Source organism: Phyllostomus discolor, chromosome 7, assembly GCF_004126475.2.
Source record: "Phyllostomus discolor isolate MPI-MPIP mPhyDis1 chromosome 7, mPhyDis1.pri.v3, whole genome shotgun sequence".
NCBI lineage: Eukaryota > Metazoa > Chordata > Mammalia > Chiroptera > Phyllostomidae > Phyllostomus > Phyllostomus discolor.
This window is the reverse complement of record NC_040909.2, coordinates 34334664-34356272: the sequence shown is the minus strand read 5'-3', so window position 1 is coordinate 34356272 and position 21609 is coordinate 34334664. Positions and strand designations below refer to the sequence as shown.

General features: G+C 36.8%; 1 protein-coding gene and 1 pseudogene across 6 annotated transcripts in view; one reads left to right on the top strand and one right to left on the bottom strand.

Moving 5' to 3' along the window:
* Nucleotides 1-21609, bottom strand: part of ARMC8 (armadillo repeat containing 8) — a 98464-nt gene that overhangs the window by 47434 nt on the left and 29421 nt on the right. For all 6 annotated transcript variants that reach the window (XM_028518905.2, XM_036030702.1, XM_036030700.1 and 3 more), the window contains 7 exons: nucleotides 15312-15383; nucleotides 11954-12096; nucleotides 11754-11851; nucleotides 7314-7406; nucleotides 2143-2223; nucleotides 588-663; nucleotides 401-491 (listed from right to left, as the gene is read on the bottom strand). In XM_028518905.2, coding sequence (XP_028374706.1) covers nucleotides 401-491; nucleotides 588-663; nucleotides 2143-2223; nucleotides 7314-7406; nucleotides 11754-11851; nucleotides 11954-12096; nucleotides 15312-15383 — 654 coding nt within the window. The remainder of the gene's footprint in view (nucleotides 1-400; nucleotides 492-587; nucleotides 664-2142; nucleotides 2224-7313; nucleotides 7407-11753; nucleotides 11852-11953; nucleotides 12097-15311; nucleotides 15384-21609) is intronic.
* LOC118501613 overlaps nucleotides 7419-21609 on the top strand; it is a 30996-nt pseudogene continuing 16805 nt past the window's right edge.

The following is a 21609-nucleotide window of genomic DNA, read 5'->3' as shown; positions in this document are numbered from 1 at the left end:
AAACCATGCCTTGGTTATCAATGTCAATTAATTCTTACTCCATATTTCTGTATCTTTACATTTTCATGGCTTAATACTTTTAATATTTAGCATAATATGTGTTGGTTACTTCTCATCTAATTCTGTATTATTTCAACTGAAATACAGAAGGGGAATATAACAAAGTAATTTTCTGTAGACAGTCTTAAACGTTATAGGAGGATTCCTGTTCTGCACACTACTGAGTAAATGAAGTAAAAACTCACATCCACTTAAGGAAATGTGAGGCAACTCCACGACTTTCAAATTTCAAAATCCCTAAACAAGACAGGGATTGAAAGTGAACTAATCAATCTGTCCAAAAATTCTCTAAGATACTGATAAAACCCTGTCTTTCTTCCCACATTGTCTTGACTTTTACCATTTTGCTGATGTGAGTTGCATCTCAATAGGCTTATCCCTCTGTAACATCTTCACAAAAATTTGTGGTAACAATTCTCCATCAACCAAAACTAGAAATAAAACAAACAACAAGAATTAAGGAATTCTTAAAATCTACAAAGTTTACAAATTAAATCATGTAGGTGCCACTGAAAGTACCAGCCTACCATTTACCAGGGTCATCGATACCTGGGGGTTTTCAAAAGCTAAAACTGAGAAGCATTTCAGTGCTTGCATTCGAACCTGTAAAAGTAAATGAACACTTTATTTAAATTTTGTAAATATGGATTTTAATGTCTCATAATCTAAACTCTTCTGAAGAAATAACTATTTAAATCTGCTAGAGTACTAAAGGAAGGGCTAAAGGGAATACAAATAAGACTGGTATATCTGAAGAGCACAGTAAGTTCAAATTAATTTCGAAGTAATGAAAAAGTAAAAGCAGTAAAGTAGCACTAAAATTGAACTAGGTAAATCCCCAATCAAATTTAAAAGAACGCTGTACAAAACACAATGTTGGTAAAGCAAAGGGAACTTAATAACAATTACCAACTACCTTTCAAGTAGGACATTTCTTCTCAAACTACAAAAGATAGAACTGAACGAGGAAAAAAAAGAGTACTCATAGTTGTATATGGGATGGGGATGAGGAAAAAAAGAAACAAAGTTACAACAAAGTTTGAAAAGAACTAAACTAACTTTTAACTAAAACATCTATAAATTGTGTTACCATCCCTCAAAACCAGGTCTGGTCAGGTCTGGAATGATACCAAGGGCCCAAACTCTTGGCCATAGACAAGATATTTTACAATCTGCTGGGGCTCCTATGAGAGCTGTTATTTTTTTAGCCTTTCTGTTCAGTTTGCACCAGATGATCTAATCCTCACTTCCTCAGCTGAGTCCACATTTGATATTCTTATGTGAAATGTGGGACTGATAGGACAGGTAGACGAGGTGTAAAGAAACATGTCCCTTGCTTGGGCAATACTCCTATCCTTGTGAGCTCTTCACCAAGAGCAAACTTTGGGTGTCTGAGGTAGGGACAACATACACACAGTAACAGGCTGTAATAAAGCTAAGGACCAAAAGAGCAAACCAGAATCAGTACAAGTAGAGAGAAGACAAAATGACGACTTCTCTGCTCTGCAGGAAACTCCTGGTATACCCAGCTCTAATGTGACACAATAAGGACAATGTCCCAATGTTTGCTATAATTTGCTAGTTGAACAACAATAAAACGTCTCAAGTTTTACCTAAATGTCTGATAATATATCATGATGATACTTACCTATATATAAAAAAACATAGTAAAAGTTTTAATTAAAAAATCTGAAAATTCTTGACTTTTTAACTCAAAATACAAAACAATATATTTTATGTTGATATATATGATGCATATGTGCTATAAGATTGAGTAAGTCACTATGGCTAAATAAACATCTCAAATATGATATCCAAAGTCTTTCCTGACATAGCAAGCCATTGCTCCAGTATACTTCAAGGCACCAGCTTTGGCACAGACACCTAAGTGGAAGAGATTATTAATGATCACAGTTGAAAATCAATAGCAACTCATGCCACAACCATATACTGGCAAAAAAAAAAAGGAAAGACAATACTGATCACAATATCTATCAAGGAATAAAATATGTAATTTTCTAGAGCAACATTCTAGAAATCATATAAAGTATAAAAACCTGGACATAATGTTTAACATCTTACTTTGTAAGATACTGAGGTTAGTAGGTGAGCAATATTTTGAACTGCACCATGGTTAAATAAAATTGTTTGATGATCTGGACCCTATAAGAAAAGAGAATACAGTAACACATTAAAAAGAGCAATGATTCATTCCAATAAAACATTTACTTAAATGTAGAAAACCATACTCAATTCAAGGCAGAATTCTCAGTTACCCTTCCTTCTCTTGCATAAATGCATTCCCCAAAAAGGAAGGTAGACACTATTTTTTAGTCCTGCAAGGGGCTGCCATATCTTACTTCATCCTCATTATGTAAAATTATTGCCTCCTTTCCTCCTCCCAACAAGGAAAGGGGCACAGAAGCTATCCTGGTACAGGTCCTTTGCAATTCTTAAACAGATGCTGTCACAGCAACAGAACTATGAATTCTGCATTTCATGTGCACACCCTCACTCACAATGGTAGTCTTTCCTACAACATAAGGCTTATGAACTAGTGAGGAGATTTCTAAAACTAAATAATTGCAAAAGGAACTGTAACAGGGACTAACCAATCTCAACACATCAGGCAGTTTGAGCAATGGATGGCGGGAAACACAATACTCCATAACTGAAAAGTGAACAGCATGTTTTGATTTCTCTTTCTATCTCATTTCTCTTTTTAAAATTACCACTTCTTAGGGTAGATAAGTACAGAACAGAAAAATTCAGGTATTTTATTTTTCATCAACTATTTTCTACTAATCAATTTACTGAAGGTCTTTAAAGTGGCAGAAGCTAAAGATTAAAGCAAGGCTTCGAATTTGCCTCAGTTTTTATTCACTGATTTTATGTTCCACCCACTCAAATAATGAAAAGTCAATTAAAACCAGGACAAGGGTGGTATGTCATGCTTACCATTCTTCAGAAAAGAAAAATGTAGCCCTGAAATTAGACTATGTGTTTGGGTTTACACAGGAAACCAGATACTACTCTGGAAAAAGCTCTCAGACCAATTTCTCCAACCCACTATTCAGCCAAGTAACAACTATTGTACGGTGCTCATTCCTTCTTAGACCAAAATACCCGTCATTTGAAGTGAGGAGATTAGCACTCATACTTCTGAATAACAAAACAGCCATATTCTATTTTATGAATAATAATCCTCTAAATATTTGACATACTATTAAGAGTCCTTTTTAAAAAAACTTCAGCAATCTGTCTCTTAATTTCTATGTATTTCTAACTTCTAATTTATTTTTAATCAGTGTATGATATTCCATGGTTTACTTAGACAAACCCCAATTACATATTTTAGGTAGTTTCTAATATCTCACTATTATAAGCAATGTTTTGTTGACTTTTATTAAAGCTGTATCTCAGTGAAGATCGTTAGGGAATGAGGATAAATTCTCACAGTACAATTTATCACTATACATCCGTTCAGAATACTACAAATTTGCCCTTATAATTGAAAATATTGCCATTCTTAGGACACATGCTGAAAGTGTGCTCTGTCTTCCCACCTCATTCTCATCCATGCACTCACAATTATAATTATAGGTACTTCTTATTTACTTGCTATGTGCTGGGCACTGTTCTAAATGCTTTACTTTGAACTGTCTCATTTGAAACACTGGAGAATCTGGCTGACTGATTATAAACACAGTGGTGGATGCAAAATAGAGGCAGACTCAGAGAGAGAAAGCAGGCTGACCCATTCTGGGGGAAGTGGCAAAGAGGGGATGAAGGGTCAAGTGACTAAGAAAAAGAAAGAAAAAACTCATGAGTGTGGACAGCAGTGTGGTAATCACAGAAGGAGAGAAGGGATGGAGGTAACAGTAGGGAATGGGGGGAGTGGCAAATGGTAATGGAAAAAATATAATAAAAATAATAGAAAACAAAAAGGTAGTGGTGGAGACTGTAATGGGGAAACCAAGGAAAAGAAGGGTCTCTTAAGAATCTGAGCCATTGTTTTCTTACCTAGTAACAAGCAAGTAAGTAGAATAAACTGTGAAGATGAGCCTAAATTAGCCTTGGCTGACATGTCAAAATACTAAAATTATTTTGCCTTCCTTATAAATTTTAACATCCCAATTTAAATACTGCCAGTGCCTATAGAATAGCTAAGTAGGCAGGGTGTTCCTCTGCCCCTTGCACATCATTGTTTTTCTACCTCTGTATTCAGCCAATCTGTTCCCCTGCTTTGAGATGATTTAATATTAATAGATTTTTATATTTGTCAAGATATTTTATACATATACAAACAAGTACATAAGTATATTCTTTCCCATTTTAATCCAAATGATAGAATACTATATATGTTTATGTATACTATAAAGTATTTATATATATGTACTATATAAATTATATATATTGCCCTAAACCTTTTATTTCTTTTACTTTTTCTTATAAAATATCTCAGAGAGCATTCATATCAGTACATAAAGAGCTTTCTCATTTCTTTCTTTTCTTTTTTTGGGGCTTTATTCCATTGTATGAATGCCCCATACTTTAGTACTCTGTAGTGAGACACTTAGATTGTTTTCAGTATTTTACTATTACAAACATCATGTCAATGAATATCCATGTGCAAGCATCTTCTCTTCCCTCTGAGAGCTGGATCACTTATGGAATATCTTTACTGATGGAGTTACATTTATAAATGATGACAAGGTCAAGCACAATGCAATTCTCTGAACAAAACTGTTCCCTACTGCTAACAAGATGAACTATACTTTTTCAATCCCCCAAATTCTTTGCCCCAAAGATTGCAGCAAATATTTGTTACATAAGCTCTTCCTCCTTTTTGTGGCCTTCCACAGGATTGTGTAAAAACAACTGCAAGGAAGAAATTAGTGGCTGCAACAACTAGAACGGAGGAGCTGTTGTTTGATTCTTAGCAAGTTTCTCTAGCCTCTCCAAATCAACCTGTATGAATCTAGGGTTATGAAGGCAGCACTCACAGGGTATGAGGCACATAAGCCCTCGTGATCTAAAACTCCAAAAGACAAGTGTCAGAAATTTGAGTAACTGCTTAAGAAATGACAATTTAGAAGTTAGAGCTCCACTTAATATTATTACCAGCCTTTTTTGCTTCTTAATAAATCAGGGAGAGAAAATTTCAAAGATAAAATTATGATTAACTTATCACACAAACACTTTAGTAAACTTTTCTTTTTCTGTCTCCTCTCCCCAAACTATGTAAATCTATTTAATAATGATATCAGTATATGTAAATTCATGAATGAGTCTTAAAACTCTATTATGAATCTTATATGTAAACTGAACAAAAACAAAATAACATGTTTTTATAATAATGACAATATAGAAATCATCAGATCAGTTGTTTTCAAAGACATATTGTTAGTATCTCAGTAGAGAAATTAATATTGTATTTTAGGCTATTTCTATTGTCACTGGGTTTATAAATGCCATAATGTCTCCTGAGGTCTAGTTATATCTCAGAATACTTGCATTTGGTCATTTAATTACAGTGGCAAATGCTCTTATCAGGCTAAAAGCAAGCTGAGTTAAGATGAATTTCTCTGTTATCTTTAGTTCTATTAGGGCTATAAGGGTGCCTCTAAATTCCTGCTCAGCATAAGTTTTCTCTAGCACAAGAACTTGTGATTTAATGGTATTCCTTTATCTCTGATTTCAGCTAAAACAGCACTGATAAGTTTCAGATGAGTGAGCCTAGAAGTGATGAGAAGCTTCTAATGAATAATTCTAAAAGTGATTTGGGTAACTTCAGGAATGGGATTTTTCACACTTCTCATAATTTAACATAATTTGACATGTAGTAGTTATATATACATTCAGGTCCAATTTTCAGTGCCCTTTTGGGATTGCTATAGTTATAACTAGTAGATGCTGTATTCTCAAGCACTCAGGTATAGATGCTCAAAGATTTTTAATGATGCATAGAGTTCTGGAATATCCTTTTCTACCTGCCAGTACTGGCTACAAGACATCATTTCATTGTTGGAAGATTCTAGACCCTGTTAAATTTGCCTCATTTTCAGTAAATGAATTGCAACAAAAATGATGTTTTCTCAAAGCCTTTCTTTGTCTACCTCAAAAGATTAAGGGATCATCTGATATCCTCAGTCCTCTGAGTCAGAGCAACCTGAGAGGAGAAACCTAAAAAACTTTTTGACAAAAATCTTAAATTCTAAATATCTTAAACAGAATTGCATAGGCTGTGATATTCCTCCAAGATTTGAGAATTGGTTTAAACATTTAAATTATAATCAATACATAATTTTTCTGGAACAAAATTATTTAATTTTCATTTATCTGGGAAACTGTTCTAAAATGTGAACTGTAATATTCCTAGTTTAGTATATAAAGGCGTTCACTTCTCTTTCCCTTCTCTCTTATAGTTCCTCAAACTCCTCATTTTGTATTTGGATTCTAAATGATAGGTGAGTAACGTCTTGAACAACTTACAGAATCTTCAGATGATAAACTATTTGGTTAGAAGCTAGAAAATGTGTAGAAATTATGAAAGATCTTAAATAATCACCCACTGCTAGCAAAAGAATAGCAAGTGTAAACCATGAAGCAGAATATACCTTAGTGCCTCACAGCACTCTTCAGGTTGGGTTCAGGCCCTTTTAATAACAGAAATTTCCTCAACAAAGCAGAAAAACCTCCCAGTTCTCCTTGTATGAGATCACTTAAAATGATTTCCAACAATGTGGAAACTGAGGGGGTGGGGAAACCCTCACACACTGCTGGTAGGAGTATAAAACGGTACAACCTCTGTATAAGGTAACACATGGTAAAGTTACAAATGCACACACTCTTTGACTCAGCAACTCCATTTCTTATAAAATACCTTACATACAAGGTATTGTTTTGTAATAATATAAGACAGGAAACAAGCTAAATGTCCAACAATAGAGGACTGGTTGAATAAATTATTGTACATCTATACAGTAAAATATACATGGCTGTTTATAAAAAATGAATGAGGGAGATCCTTATGTACTGATATGCAACAGCCTTTAAAATATGTTAAGTAAAAAGTGCAAGGTGCAGAAAGTATGTATGGTATACTTTATGTCAAAAAAGGGGGAAGGAGATAGATATATAGTCTGCTTATATGTATAGATAGATTATGTCTGACAGGATACACAAAGAAGGCACATCTCTGAAGGCACATAAAGTTTTACATTACAGAGAATATTTATTCTGGTTCTTACTTTACAGCAGTGCGAGAAGATCTGACAGATGTACTCCTGGGTGTAGCGGGACCTGCTAAGCAGTGCCATGAGGTGTGGTATCACTGTAGCATCCTGGAGTTGAAGGGAAGGAGAGCACAGCAACAAGGAACTTAGACACTGTGGAGTACATCTAACACACTATTTCCATGAGCAGGTACTGTGCAAGCATCTTAATGACAGTAAATCAAGTCTGCTTAAGGAACACAGGAAAACAAAAGCAACATGGCCATCAAAACTGTCTGGACAAAGAAAAAGGAAAAGAGCTTTAATATTTAACCTCAAGAAGAACAGAAAATTCTCAATTTCTTTCCCATAAATAGTCTACATCCCACAATAAAACAAAATCATTTTAGTAAGACTTGACAGAAATCTGTCCTGAAACCAAATGTGAGGTAACTAGTAAGATATACAATAATAGATAGCTTCTAGGGAGGAATCAGTGTATAAAAATAAAACTTGGCAATTATGATCTCTGAGACGTTATGATAAGTATCAGTGATCAGTAACAATTTCTCATAATGACTATAGTTAGCTAATTTCAATCTTCACAACAGCAACTTCTCTTATAGCATACACTCCATCTGCTGTGGACACTTAACAACATACATGATGGTACAGAAGAAAAGAAGAATCCATCCAACTTGCTGCAAGTTTCTCAAAAATCCTTTTTCTTTTCTCAGAATGCAAAAGAAATGAAAAATTGAAAGGAGATTTGAAATGAACCAGAGATGGAAAGTAGACTACGCTCAAGTATCCTTACCAATGCTATCAAGAGTCCTAGAGCTATGCTTCTCAAGTAGAAATGTGCGTGCAAATTCCAAGATATTTTTTGTGTGCACATTATGACTCTTAGGACCTAAGACCATGGATTATAACTAGCTCCCAAATGAGGCCAATATGGCTGGTCCATAGACCACACTTTGACAAAAGAAAAGAGAAGGCAGCCCTGGCTGGTGTGGCTCAGTGGACTGAGTGCTGGACTGTGAACCAAAGGGTAGCTGGTTTGATTCCCAATCTTGGGCACATGCCTGGGTTGCAGGCCAGATCCTCAGTAGGGGGCACTCAAGAGGCAACCGCACATTGATGTTTCCCCTCTCTTTCTCCCTCCTTTCCCCTCTCTCTAAAAATAAATAAATAAAATATAAAAACAGAAAAGAAAAGAAAACAGAAGGCAAGGATGGAAACTTAAAAGAATAACACTGTTGGGATGAACAAGATTTGGGGTTTCTCTGCGAAAGAAAAGAATGTCCAAGCTATATAAAATCTAAATAGAAAAAAAGGCTGTCGATTCCCAAGTAGAATTTTCCCCCTTTCCTTGTTAGTATACTCTTCTGTGTTGCCACAAGCAGTAGAAAAACTTAGAAAACCTCAAAGAAAGTCAGGTACTAAATGCATAGAAAGAAGAGAAAAAGTGCCCTAACAGATGTGGCTCAGTGGGTTGGGTATCATCCTACGAACCGATAAGTCACCAGTTCAATTCCCCATAAGGGCACATGGCTGTATTATGGGCCAGGTCCCTGGCTGGGGGTGTGCAAGAGGCAATTGATCAACAATTCTCTAACATATCAATGTTTCTCACCCTCCTTTTCTCCCTCCCTTCCCCCTCTCTAAAAATAAATAAAATATTTTTAAAGAAAGAAAAGGAAGAAAGAATACGGGGGCTGGAAGCAGAAGACGGAGATGTCGGTAGCAGCTAAGATAGGTCAAGCAATCTAGAGGAAAATTTAAAAAAGCCTCTATTAGGCTCCTAAAACCACTTCTACCCCCTTTCTTTCCTTCATTGCTCTCTTATCTCTCAGTTTTCCTGTTACAACAACCCCTGTCCTATTCTTCACACCTGGCCCACTTTCTGCCCATTCTGTTATATATCTGCAGTTTATAGTTGAGTAAACAGAAAAAGAATAGTTATAATTTTCCCACTGGATAAATGGAATCTCAAACTAGACATCCTGCCCTTTTCCAATTCAACTGCTGTCTTCAGTTTAGTGCCTGAGTTACCACGCAGCCGACCTCTTCAATATTCAACTCACAGGTGGCAGTTAATTACACTGAAAACAATACTCGCTGTCATTATTCTACCCAACACTTTTCATGGATTCCCCATTGTCTCTGAGGCATAAAATTCAGAGGCTTTGCCCTGGCAGGGTTGCTCAGTTGGCTGGAGCATCAGCCCTTGCACCAAAAGGTTGTGGGTTTGATCTCTGGTCAGGGCACATACCTAGGTTACGGGTTCAATTCCTGGTCGGGGTGTATAAGGGAGGCTACCAATCAATGTTTCTCTCTCTCACTCATTCTCTCCCCCACCCCCTCCTCTTGCTCTAAAATTAGTAAATATATCCTTGAGTGGGGATTTAAAAAAAAACTAGGAAAAAAAGGGAAGGAAAAAAATTGAGATGTTTCATAATTTACATGATCTTACTGTGAAAGTCACTCAATGTCCCTGAGTCTTAATTTTTCTCATGTAAAAAAGTTAAGCTGGCGTCAGCCAGAGTCTTCCAAGTTATGCGCCATGATTCATCAGTAAGTTATGGAATCAGTTTAGAGTGTGAGGAGGAAGAAGTTAAAACGGCTAGCCAGGATAAATTTCTCTCTCTATTACTGGGTTGGGAGTTTAGAGGAAATGTCTAGGGGAGTGATTTTCAACCTTTTTCATCTCATGGCACACAGAAACTAACCACTAAAATTCCACAGCACACCCCAAAAATAGGTATAATTTAGATTCATTTACACTAGATGACTACTGTTGTGTTGGCTGTCATTTTTTTATTTGACAATCTAAGGAAGAAGAGGCCAGTGCCCCTATGAAACAGCCCCTATGAACAGTTTGTTCAAAATTGCACGTTTTAAAAATTTTTGAGGCACATCTATGTGCCTCTTATGGCACATGGGCTGAAAACCCTGTTCTAGGGTAAAGACCAGTGGCTGTTCAACCTCTTTGTAAATAAGACAATAGGAATTTAGGAAGACAAACTGATATTTACTAGGAGAGTCCTGTGGAATGCTTTGAGGAGAATGTTTCCAATTTATAACTGCTTACAGTATCAGTGGTTCTCAAAGAGTGGTCCAAGGACCAGCAGCATCTAAGCTACCTGAAAACTTGTTAGAAATCCAAATTCTCAGGCTCCACCCCAGACTTAGTGAATCAGAAACTCTACAGGTAAGGTCCAGCAATCTATGCTTAACAAGCCCTCCAGGCAATTCTGGTGCATGTTCCAGTTTCAGAACCACTATAGTAAACGATTTACAGATTTATGAGGCATGGCTCCCTGAAGAATGTCACACAAATCCCTGAGGTATAAAATTAAGGTGTTTCATCATTTAGAGCCTCCCTGCTGTATGAGGTGACTCACAAATCTCCCTTACAATACTTATGTTTCATACCAGCCAGAAGAACATGTGTCTGATGTGGGAATCATGGATTATGAAGCCACGTGACAGGTCCCCTCTTCCTGATTGTTTCCCCCTGCCTCTTGGTTTCTTACGTTCTTGAAATATTTGTTAAGCATGATTCTCGGCAAAATCTCTGATTCGTATGTGTCTGATTTGACATTCTGATTCTTTGTGTTAGCTCACAGAATCACAACCAGCATGTTTTAAAAATGAAAAAGGATATAATAGAAATCAGAGGGCATCACATTTATGGAATTGTTTTGTGAAGACTGCCTCAGGATTCTCGCTCACATTCTATCTCACATCCAAATTCACAATATGCACAGTGTAGCAATGGAAAATATATTTCTTACTGTGGATTGTGGATAAGAGTATTTGAAAAATATTGGTCTGGATAATTTTCATTAAGAAAGCCCCAAGTTATCAACAGATAAAAAACACTCTCCTCCCAATAAACCCTGAGGTTTGTGAAAACTACTGAATGATTCCAAAGATCTTTGGATTCTCTCACATGTGATTTTAGCCTTGCAAGTAAGCCTTTTGCAAAATGATTCTGCTTCATCTCTCCAACTGAAGCTAATACTCATGCCCTTCCTGCATTAGACTATCCTGCCCACAATCCTGCATATTCTCTTACACTGGCCTCTTTACTCTCTTAATCTTATCCATTATTCAAGACCCAGGTCAAATTCTAGCTTCTCTATAAAGTTTTCTCGCCTGGATTTAGCCTAGAGTGAGCAGAACTCCCTATCACTCATTTAGCATTAAATAAATTCTTAACTTGTAATATTAAGAGATCAAAATGGGTCTTTTTTTTTAAAAGCAAGCTTGTAAATTCTTCAAGTTCTGAGACTATCTTTCACTTCTTTACAAAGCCTAGATCATTTGACATTTGCAAATTAGCAAGAACTCAAGTACTTCTTGATATATTTTTATAACATAACATTGTTGAGGCTTGAAATGCTAAGTAAATTAGAAGTATGATGTTAGTGAAATATAACAGATGATTCAAAAACAACTAAAACTCACTGTATACAATAACTCCTCTGGAGTGACGGGACTGGTGAAGATGGTGCGCAGGCATCGGAGGCAAGCTTCAATGAACTTCAGGTCTGGGGACAATAGTCCTATTAATAGAAAATAGATTTAAGACTTATCTTTTCAACCCGTATTTAAAACTGCAAACTGATTCTAAGTTTTACTTGTATAAAAATGACTTCCCTACATACCTTGCAGTAAGGCAGGGATAATATGGCAATCTAGTAGAGACTTGACGTTGTTTTCAGTACCCATAGCAAGACTTCCCAATACCACTGCACATTCAGTTTTCAGCTCTGTACTTGAGGTTTCTTGCTGAAGCAAGTACAACAATCTACAAAGAATGAACTTGATAAACAGAAGAGACTAAAAAACTTAAAAGTGAATTTGCTTAAAGTAATGTGACAGAAAAAGGCTACCAAAACATTGTATATGCTAAAAATATGGTTGATAAGTTAATAAAGGGTAGGAAATGGCCATTTGTTTTATCAGCTGTTGGTTAAAGAAATATCTGGGGAAAATCTAAAAGAGATTTTTCTTCATTTCGAGCAAAAAGAACTATCATATATTCTCAAGAGTTTATCAGAACTATAAATCTGAAAGCTGTCCAAAGTGGCCTCTCTAGAAACAGTACCATCACAAGTTCATGTTACCTGCCACTTCAGAATGTGAAGACAACCAGTGCCAAGCGTGGCTGGGTCTTCCATTCAGACTAGAAATGGACCTTAAATAACCAGAGCTATAGTTCGGAGATCACGGAGGTCTAGTTTAGAGGGGCTATTCAGAGTCCCTGTGCAGCTCTTCAAGCACAGGAAGCTCTCTCCTTTCTCCAATTCTCCCATTTGGGGAATCAGGGGATCCTCCCATTTCCATTCCAGCTCAGCCTGACAAATAACTACTCTCCAAATTCCAATCATCCACCACTTATGACTACTTCGCTTGTTCTAAAACAGAACTCTCATGCTCCCTAAAGCATATTTATATAATGAACACTAATTCCCTAAAAAAGGCTACTGCTTTATGATTACCAAAGTATGTATCTGAAGTTGGTTATGATAAAAACAATACAACCATTAATCCCATATCAAAAAATAAAAAAAGAACAGAAACAAACCCCAAAATATAGAATTTAAAATTTAGAATTTAAAAATTCTAAATGAGGACTTCCGGCAAGATGGAGGCATAGGTGGACGCACTGTACCTCCACGCACAACCAAGATTAGAACAACAACAATTTAGAGGCAGAATAACACCCAGAACTGACAGAGCATTTATCTAAATGGAAGTTGGACAGCCAAGAAGTTGAAGTAGACCAGTTCATCCAGACCGGTAGGAGGGGTGGAGAGGAGCAGCCGGGACCTGGTTGCGGTGCTCGGAGAACAGGAAGAACTGGGTGCATAAGGCAACCAGGAGCGCGTAAGGCATCTGGGGCGCGCAAGATCGCAGCAGGTGGACCCTGAGTATGCAAGTGGCAGTTGGTGGACCCAGTGAGGCTGCGATTGCGGACCACGGCAGAGCGCGCAACCCAGGATCTCAGAGAAGGGACTGAGCTGCCAGGAGAACAGAGCTACCGCCATTGTTCCCTCCCGTCCCCAGCCCCACATACTACATCACAATCTAGCGACAGGGGACCCAGCCCCGGTGAACATCTAAGGCTCCTCCCCTCACCATAATGGGAGCGACCAGACCAAAAAAAAAAAGAGAGAGAGAGAGAGAGAGAGAGAGATGTCTCAAACAGAAGAACAGATCAATGCCCCAGGACTCATCCTTTTGAGCCACCAAGAGATAGTCAATCTATCAGATGCACAGTTCAAAACACTGGTGACTGGTGATCAGGAAGCTCACAGAATTGGTTGATTTGGGGCGCAAATTAGATGAAAAAAATGCAGGTTACCATAAAAGAGATGAAGGAAGATGCACGGAGAACCAATAGTGATGGGAAGGAAACTGGGACTCAAAACAATAGAGTGGACCAGAAGGAAGAAAAAAACAACCAAACAGGAAAGAATGGAGAAATAAGAATTCAAAAAAAAATGAGGAGAAGCTTAGGAACCTCCAGGACATCTTTAAACGTTCCAACATCCGAATTATAGGGGCACCAGAAGGGGAAGAGGAAAAGCAACAGATTGAACACATATTTGAACAAATAATAAAGGAGAACTTCCCCATTCTGGCAAAGGAAATAGACTTCCAGGAAATCCAGGAAGCTCAGAGAGCCCCAAAGAAGTTGGACCCAAGAAGAAACACACCAAGGCACATCATAATTACATTACCCAAGGTAAAAATGAAGGAGAGAATCCTTGAAGCAGCAAGAGATAAGGGGACAGTCACCTACGAAGGAGTTCCCATCAGACTGTCAGCTGATTTCTCCAAAGAGACCTTACAGGCAAGAAGGGGCTGGAAAGAAGTATTCGAAGTCATGAAAGACAAGGACCTATATCCCAGATTACTCTATCCAGCAAAGCTTTCATTTGGAATGGAAGGGCAGATAAAGTGCTTCTCAGATAAGGTCAAGTTAAAGGAGTTCATCATCACCAAGCCCTTATTTTATGAAATGTTAAAGGGACTTATCTAAGAAAAGAAGATAAAGAAAAGACATGTATAGTAAAAGGACAGCAAACTCACAATTATTAACAACCACACCTAAAGCAAAACCAAAAGAAACTAAGCAAACAACTAGAACAAGAACAGAACCACAGAAATGGAGATCACGTGGACGGTTAGCAACAGGGGAGTGGGAGGAGGATAGAGGGGGAAAAGGTACAGAGAATAAGTAGCACAGATTGTAGGTTGAAAATAGATAGGGGGAGGGTAAGAATAGTATGGGAAATGTAGAAGCTGAAGAACTTATAAGTATGACACACAGACATGACTAAAAGGGGGGATATGGGTGGGAGAGGGTATACAGGGTGGAGGGGAGTGAAGGGGGGAAATGGGACAACTGTAATAGCATAATCAATAAAATATATTTTTAAAAAATTCTAAATGAAATCTTATAACAACTGCATATAAAACTTAGTTTTGAGTAGCAAAGGCAAATAGAAAATTATACAACAGTCATTATCCACCTAAAGGAAGCTTATTAGGTCATCAGAAGAAATACACTTTCTGTTAACTTAAAAAAAAAAAGTAAATCTTATTAGAAGTCAAATAAAGAAAAGCAGAATAAAAAATCAACCAACCAACTCTCTTTCTCTCTTACTTTACAAAAGGATTTTGAGAAACCTGAGGAACTGTTATCCAATCATACAAAAACTGCCAGGGCTCTGAGTTGATAGGGAAGAATGAATAGGTTGGTGCGACACATTCTTTTATTGCAGGGTCAATGATCTTGAATTTCTAAAAAGTGTTCACACATTCACTTCATAGTCCATTCTCTGGTACTTTGACTTGTTTTGTTTCTTACAAATGCTTCATGAAACTCATAAAATTTGAGGCTTTCCAAAAATAGGATAGGCAATACAGGAAAAAGATCATTCATATGGTTAAGAATGAGAAATACATTAGAATTAGTATGAACAGCAGAAAAGGAAATGATACCAAACATACCTTGGAACAGCTCCTAAAACAATGAGGTTGGCTTTCTGCTTGTTGTTTCCAATTACGGCATTTTTCATGTCTCTGAATTCAGGGGAAGAGAAAAGGTAAGGTATGTTGAGACGCCACAAAAAAATCAAAGACCAGTCATTCCCCTTTATCTTCATTATGTAACATCTTGGATTGGCAAGTACAGAAGTTGGTGACAAAGTCAAGCATTAACCCTTTTCCCCCCCTGGAATGCCAAAGAGAAGAGAGTAAACCTGAGGGATGTAAAACAGGTAGTGGAATGGGAGAAGTGGGAGAGATCCTGAGTACTGGGCAAAAGACTCCCATTGAAAACAAAACAGATTTTTAAAAAAGGCCACTGAACTTTTGAATATAAAGAAATGTAGACCACGTTCTCACTCACAGATCTGGGAGTACAATAAAAGCAACCAGCCCACAGAACATATCTGACCATGTTTCAAGGAGAATGACTTTGTTCACTCTTTTTTGTGATTTCTTATGGACTGAGTGTTTCTTATGATTCTATTTTATCTCCTCTATTGTTTTATTAGCTGTACCTTTTTGGTTTTCTTCATGTTTGCCTTGCAATCTATAATGTGCATGTTACAACAATCTTCAAGGGTCTTCAATCAACAATCTATCATCCCTGTTTCGTGTGTATTGTAAGGGCATTGCAGGTATAATACTTTCATTTCCCCATCCATTCTTTGTGCTGCTACTGTTACACATTTCATTTTTAAATTAATTAGAAATGACATAATATATTGTTACTATGTTTGCTTAAGCAGCCAATTGTCTTTTAAGGAGATTTAAATTTTTTAAAAATTGTTGATATTTCTTTCATATTCACCAGCAATTTTTATTCTAGCTACACTCAGATCTTTATTTCACCAGGAATTACAATTTTGTTAATAGAGTATCTCTACCAATGACCAATTGGTTCACAAACCCGGTTGGTTTCAAAGGACAGGTAGGGGAAAAAATAGCTCAAAATAAACCTAGTACTGCTAATAAAATGTTTAATAAAAAGCAATACATTTAATAAACTTTTAAAAATACCCTAATTGTTCAGTAGTCCTATCTTAACATAAAACACCGGAACACTATGTGATCTCCATAGCAGTGGTCCTCAAAGTGGGAAAGAGGGCAGTACAGCCCCCTAGGGACATTTCAACTGTTTATGAGGTGTCTGGAAATTTCTGGTCATAGTTTTACAAATAGAAAGCATATTTTGCATTGTAAAAAATTATAATTTTCAGTACTATACCCACCCTATAAATAAAAGGAAGTGTATACTCTTTGTTAAGAGTTACTTCACTTTGGAAAATCAGATCACTAGCACAGTGGCACTCCTGGTTCGTGAGTTATCAATACCACACACCTACATCAGCCCACGTGTGTAGCCCCTGCATTTACACTACTTCATTAAGTTTTCTAATACAGTCACACCTAAGCATTTATATATTGAAACATTATAAATTACCTTCTTTTAAAATTTTCCTTTATATTACAAGAAGGGAAAGCATTATTTTTAGAGTTATGTATGAGAGTAAGTTATATTAGTATGGATTAAATTTCAGCATACTACAGGGGATGTTACAAAATATTTATAAGGGGAAGTTAGGTCTGATAGCACAATGCCATTGCTATAGAGCCTGAAAGTTCTTAACTCACCCATTTCTTTCTAACCCAGACTAAGCTCCCCTAGATACTTGACGAACATTTCTTTTCACCTCCCCTCTTTGAGGTGGCAGAACTCTACAATATATAAGAATTTTTTGCCAACATTGAACATGAGAATCCTAAAAGAGTTCTACAGTTGGCAAATCATGATCTTGTAGAAAAACAGAGTAGGAAACAGAGGGAGAAAAAGTTCCTTTAAAAAATCAACAAGTAATTGTTACAGTCACTATGTATTTACAAAACCAATGGAATTCGCTGGCATTAAAAGCCCTGGTAATAATTATATCCTTCTCCTCAATTACCTTCTTAGATTATTGCAGAAAAACACTACTATGGCATAGTGCTCTGCTGAAAGCTTATTCTCCTTACAAGTTTGGAATAACATTTGCACAAGTCTTGAGGCAAACATTGCACACCTGCCTAATCTTCTTCCATTAGCTCAGTACCTGAGGGTAGGTCTACTTTTCAGGGCCTGATCTCTCTCTGTAAACTATTCATCAGATCTTCCATATGGTTCACAGGGGATAGTAGGAGTATTTTTTTGTTTATGGGTACTAAATTGAATGAATTTATTGAGGTTTTTACTAAGTTCTGATACATGATGTTAAAATTGGTATCAAAGCCTCATTTAGCAAAGCATATAGTTGTGGCAGACTATACATCTAGGCTCCTGCCTCCTTACACAGAGACTTACTTTGCAATCATCAGCTTATAGACCCTAACCTAACAGTTTTCCATTTACTCTCATCCTATCCCCTTTTCTTAATATGTTCTGCCTATACCAGTGCAGCACATTCATTCTTCCAGCAGCTATCTATAGAGGGTCTCTTTTGTGCCAGGTTCCATTCTGGATGCTCTCTCTATTCTGGAACTTCCAACCATAACATTTCCCCAGATTTCTCCCCATTCTTGCTAAACTAAGCAGAAATGAGGTATTCCCAACATAACCATGTAAACATATCTTAGAGATCTGAAACCATGTCAGAGCAAATGTTTTTATAGATAAAAGCAAACAATAACCTTTCCAAGACTAATTGTCCAGTTCTCTTAATAGTTTTCAAAAAAGATACGAAGGAGCCAGCTGGTAGTTACAGAGCAACTCTAGACTAGAGAGAACACAATAAAATGGACCAATGTCTAAAGAAAGCAGTTCTTGCCCTGGCTCTAATAAGTAAAATAGGTCTATGCTAGATAAGAAAGAAGAGATGTTAATGCCCAGCAAATAAATTCTATTCTGCTACCACTATAAAGGGATACTATAAGATCATTTCTATAAAAGAGTTAAAACCAAAAAAGATGATACTTATCACATATACCCATCTTCAGCAGTTCTAAGTACAGTATAAGATTCCATTTCAGAGCCAACCAGATGCAGGTTCTTGTTACCAGATTACAGCTATTCTCTCATCTCCTTGTCCTCTCCCTCATACCTTTATACCCTTCCCAGGCTAACTACTCATTTTTCAGGTCTAAACATTGATGTCATGGCACATCCTCCTAGAAACATGCCCCAACAACTCCCAGGTCTGGGTTAGGTGTCCCTCCCCAGTGCCCTCTATCATAGCACACTCACTACTCGGTTAGGATAGAAATCTGTCTGGAGAGGCAACAAAGCCAGCCTGACCTGGAACTATCAGAGAAGTTACTATCAGTGGATCATAAAATGTGCCATACAAAAATCCGTATTTTTGTAAAATGCAAACTCACAACAGGTAAACTATGCAAGATTTATATACTGCTTAGAAGTTTATAAAACATACCATATTTATTCAAAATAAAATACATTATTTTATTTTAATATTCACCACAACCTTGAATAAGATTACACTTTACAGATGAGGAAGTTAGACTCAGCTTTGGGGCTTTTCTCAGAGCTCCACATTAAATGAGAGAGCTGGTCTAAACCCGTATTTTTTATGCCAAGTATTATTTCCACTGCCTCTGGTATATCAAGCATTTAAGACAATCTAATAAAAAAAAAAAGATGTCAGGAAATAGGTTTCCCTTTTTCCTCCTGAGTCTTGATTTTACATTTTTATACAAAATAAGAGTATTTCTAACTTTCAGTAAAAGACATACTTTCCCACTAAATCAGAGAAATATAATTTCATGTCTACCACCTTTTAATGTTGGGGGGAAATGCCCTACTTACATACTACTGAAATTCAACAGTTAGTTTTGTGCTCACCATGTGCTAACCTCTATGAAGGATACAAAAACATCATATAATGGGATGCCTGATCTAAATAATTTACAATTTCCTTGGAGAGACCAAAATAACACTAACAATGTAAGGCTATATTATAAGTTGAGTGCTTACAGGGTTGAGGAAAGAAGATGAAAAGGACAAGCTTAACAGATTTTTGAGACAATGGTGAGAACTAAGATGAACCTAAGAAAACGGCAAGGATTTTGACAAATGGATGCGGAAAGAAAAAGAAAAGCCATTCATAGAAGACCATACTAAAAATAAAAATGGCATATTTCTAGGGCTGTACCAGGAGCCTGGATTGAAAAGAGTGTCCCCTTTAAGATGGCACGGAACATAAAATTAAAAAGTGATAGGGAGAACAGACAAACTAAAGGGAGGCAGATTAAGGAGCAATCATGTTTTTGATCAGAAAACAAGCATGAACAAAGCAATAACTAAGGAAGAGAAGCTGACTATGGAATGGATTTGAATGCAGATAATACTAAAGTCAAGAGAGACAACAGCTAATGCCTTTCCTTTGTGGTCCCAAGACTCCCTGCACTTATGGTTATCATAACATTCACAATCAAACTATGGTGGACTATCTCTTTAGCTATCTGTCTCCTCCTTTAGACTTTTGGGTCCCCCGGAGCAGTGAGTACATTATTCATCCTTATAAATTCCCACATTAGCACGATGCCTAGCACCTGGCAGGCACACAACAAATATTTGTTGAAGGAATTAGTCAGTCTATCCAGGTATTTGGTACTGTGACACTGGTTAGGGCGGCAACCATAGGAATCATTAATACAAAGGATGTTTGAGGAAGCACCTAACAAGGTGAGTTGAAGGTGCAGAAAATGTGTTATGTGACGTATCTTGAGTGAGTACTTCAATTCTGGGTACCTGGGTGCAGAGAATACTACAAAGTTTGGAGAATAAATCCCATGGCAAGACAAGGATCTCACTGAATTTTGGACACATTGAATTATCTCTGAAGTGAGATAAGAATATCCAGATAGAAATGCTAAAAAGTAAGCGCTGGGGATATCCCATTCTTTGAGGACTGGAAAAGAGGAGACATGAATTTGTCAGGGAACATTTTTTTAAAGCTAAAATCTAGTTAGAATCTTGAATTTGCCCACTAATATGAAGGGGACCCCCCCAAAAAAGAATTATCTGCTGGAGGGTGGGCCCCTTGTATTACTGGCTTCCACTGCTAGGTGAGTATTCCAGGAACTCATCTGTATCAGTGTACCAGCTGGCATTGCTGTGAGAGGTTGTATTCAGCTTCAGTGAATTTTTTTTTGAAGATTCTCTCAACAAATTTGCCTATTTCATGATGGGAATTTACAAGCACACTTGCCCACACCACACTGAGTATTCAGCAGTTTTTGACCATAACACAGCATAACCCCTGTGCCCCACCCTCCCTATTCACCCAATCTCATCCTGAGTGGCTGTTTTTGTTTCACCTGATGAAAAAAGTCCTCAAAGGGAAATGTTTTGCTGATATGGAAGAGGAGGTGAACCAAAAACCAGCAAAAGCACTAAAAGGCATCAAAATCGACAAGTTCAAAAACTGTTTTGAGCAATGGAAATGTCTCAATAGGTATACTGCATCAAGTGGAAAGTACTTTGAAGGTGACTGAAGTTTAAACATGTAAGAATAAATACACAACTTTTGGTAAATACATTTCATTTTAGGGGCAGTTTCCCCTCGTATATGAACTCAAGAGGCACCTAATTTTACATGGAAGCTAACCCTTCTGCTTCCTTTCTTTGCTCTGAAAGAGATTAAGCATGGTGAAGAGAAAGGACTCAGATATCGAAACAATATAATATACAGTGCCTGCAACAGCAAATGTCTAAATTAAGAGTATAATGATAGTGATGAAAACCAAAAGAGAAAGGATACATTGCACAGTGCCATTAAAACAGTAGCAAAAGTAAGAAAAGAATTAAGATGTAGATCTGCAGGAGAAACATAGTTTCAGTCAATCAGGTATAAGCATATTTATTCCTAAACAATCAAAATAGCATAAGTTTTACATGAAAACATACTATTATCTAAAAGCAGAAAATTATTAAAGATGGGAACCTATTGCTAAAAGATCCATTAAGTCACTTTCACTTTGAATCAGTATTATTTTTTGCTTACCTGAAGAAGCTCTTATTTGGTATATTGTACATTCATTCTTGATCTAATAGGTGTCAAGTAGCTCAAAAATACACTGGATACTGAAAACTGCCATCTAAGTATAAATAAAGTGACCTACTTATGAAAACTCACTGTTCATTAGGACATCCATAAAATAAGGAAAAAATACTAGCTAGAACAAGGCAACGTGGTAAATAAACAACTTACTAAATTATTAGGACTTGACAAATTACAAACATAGTCACTGCTCTGTCCCTTTAATTATA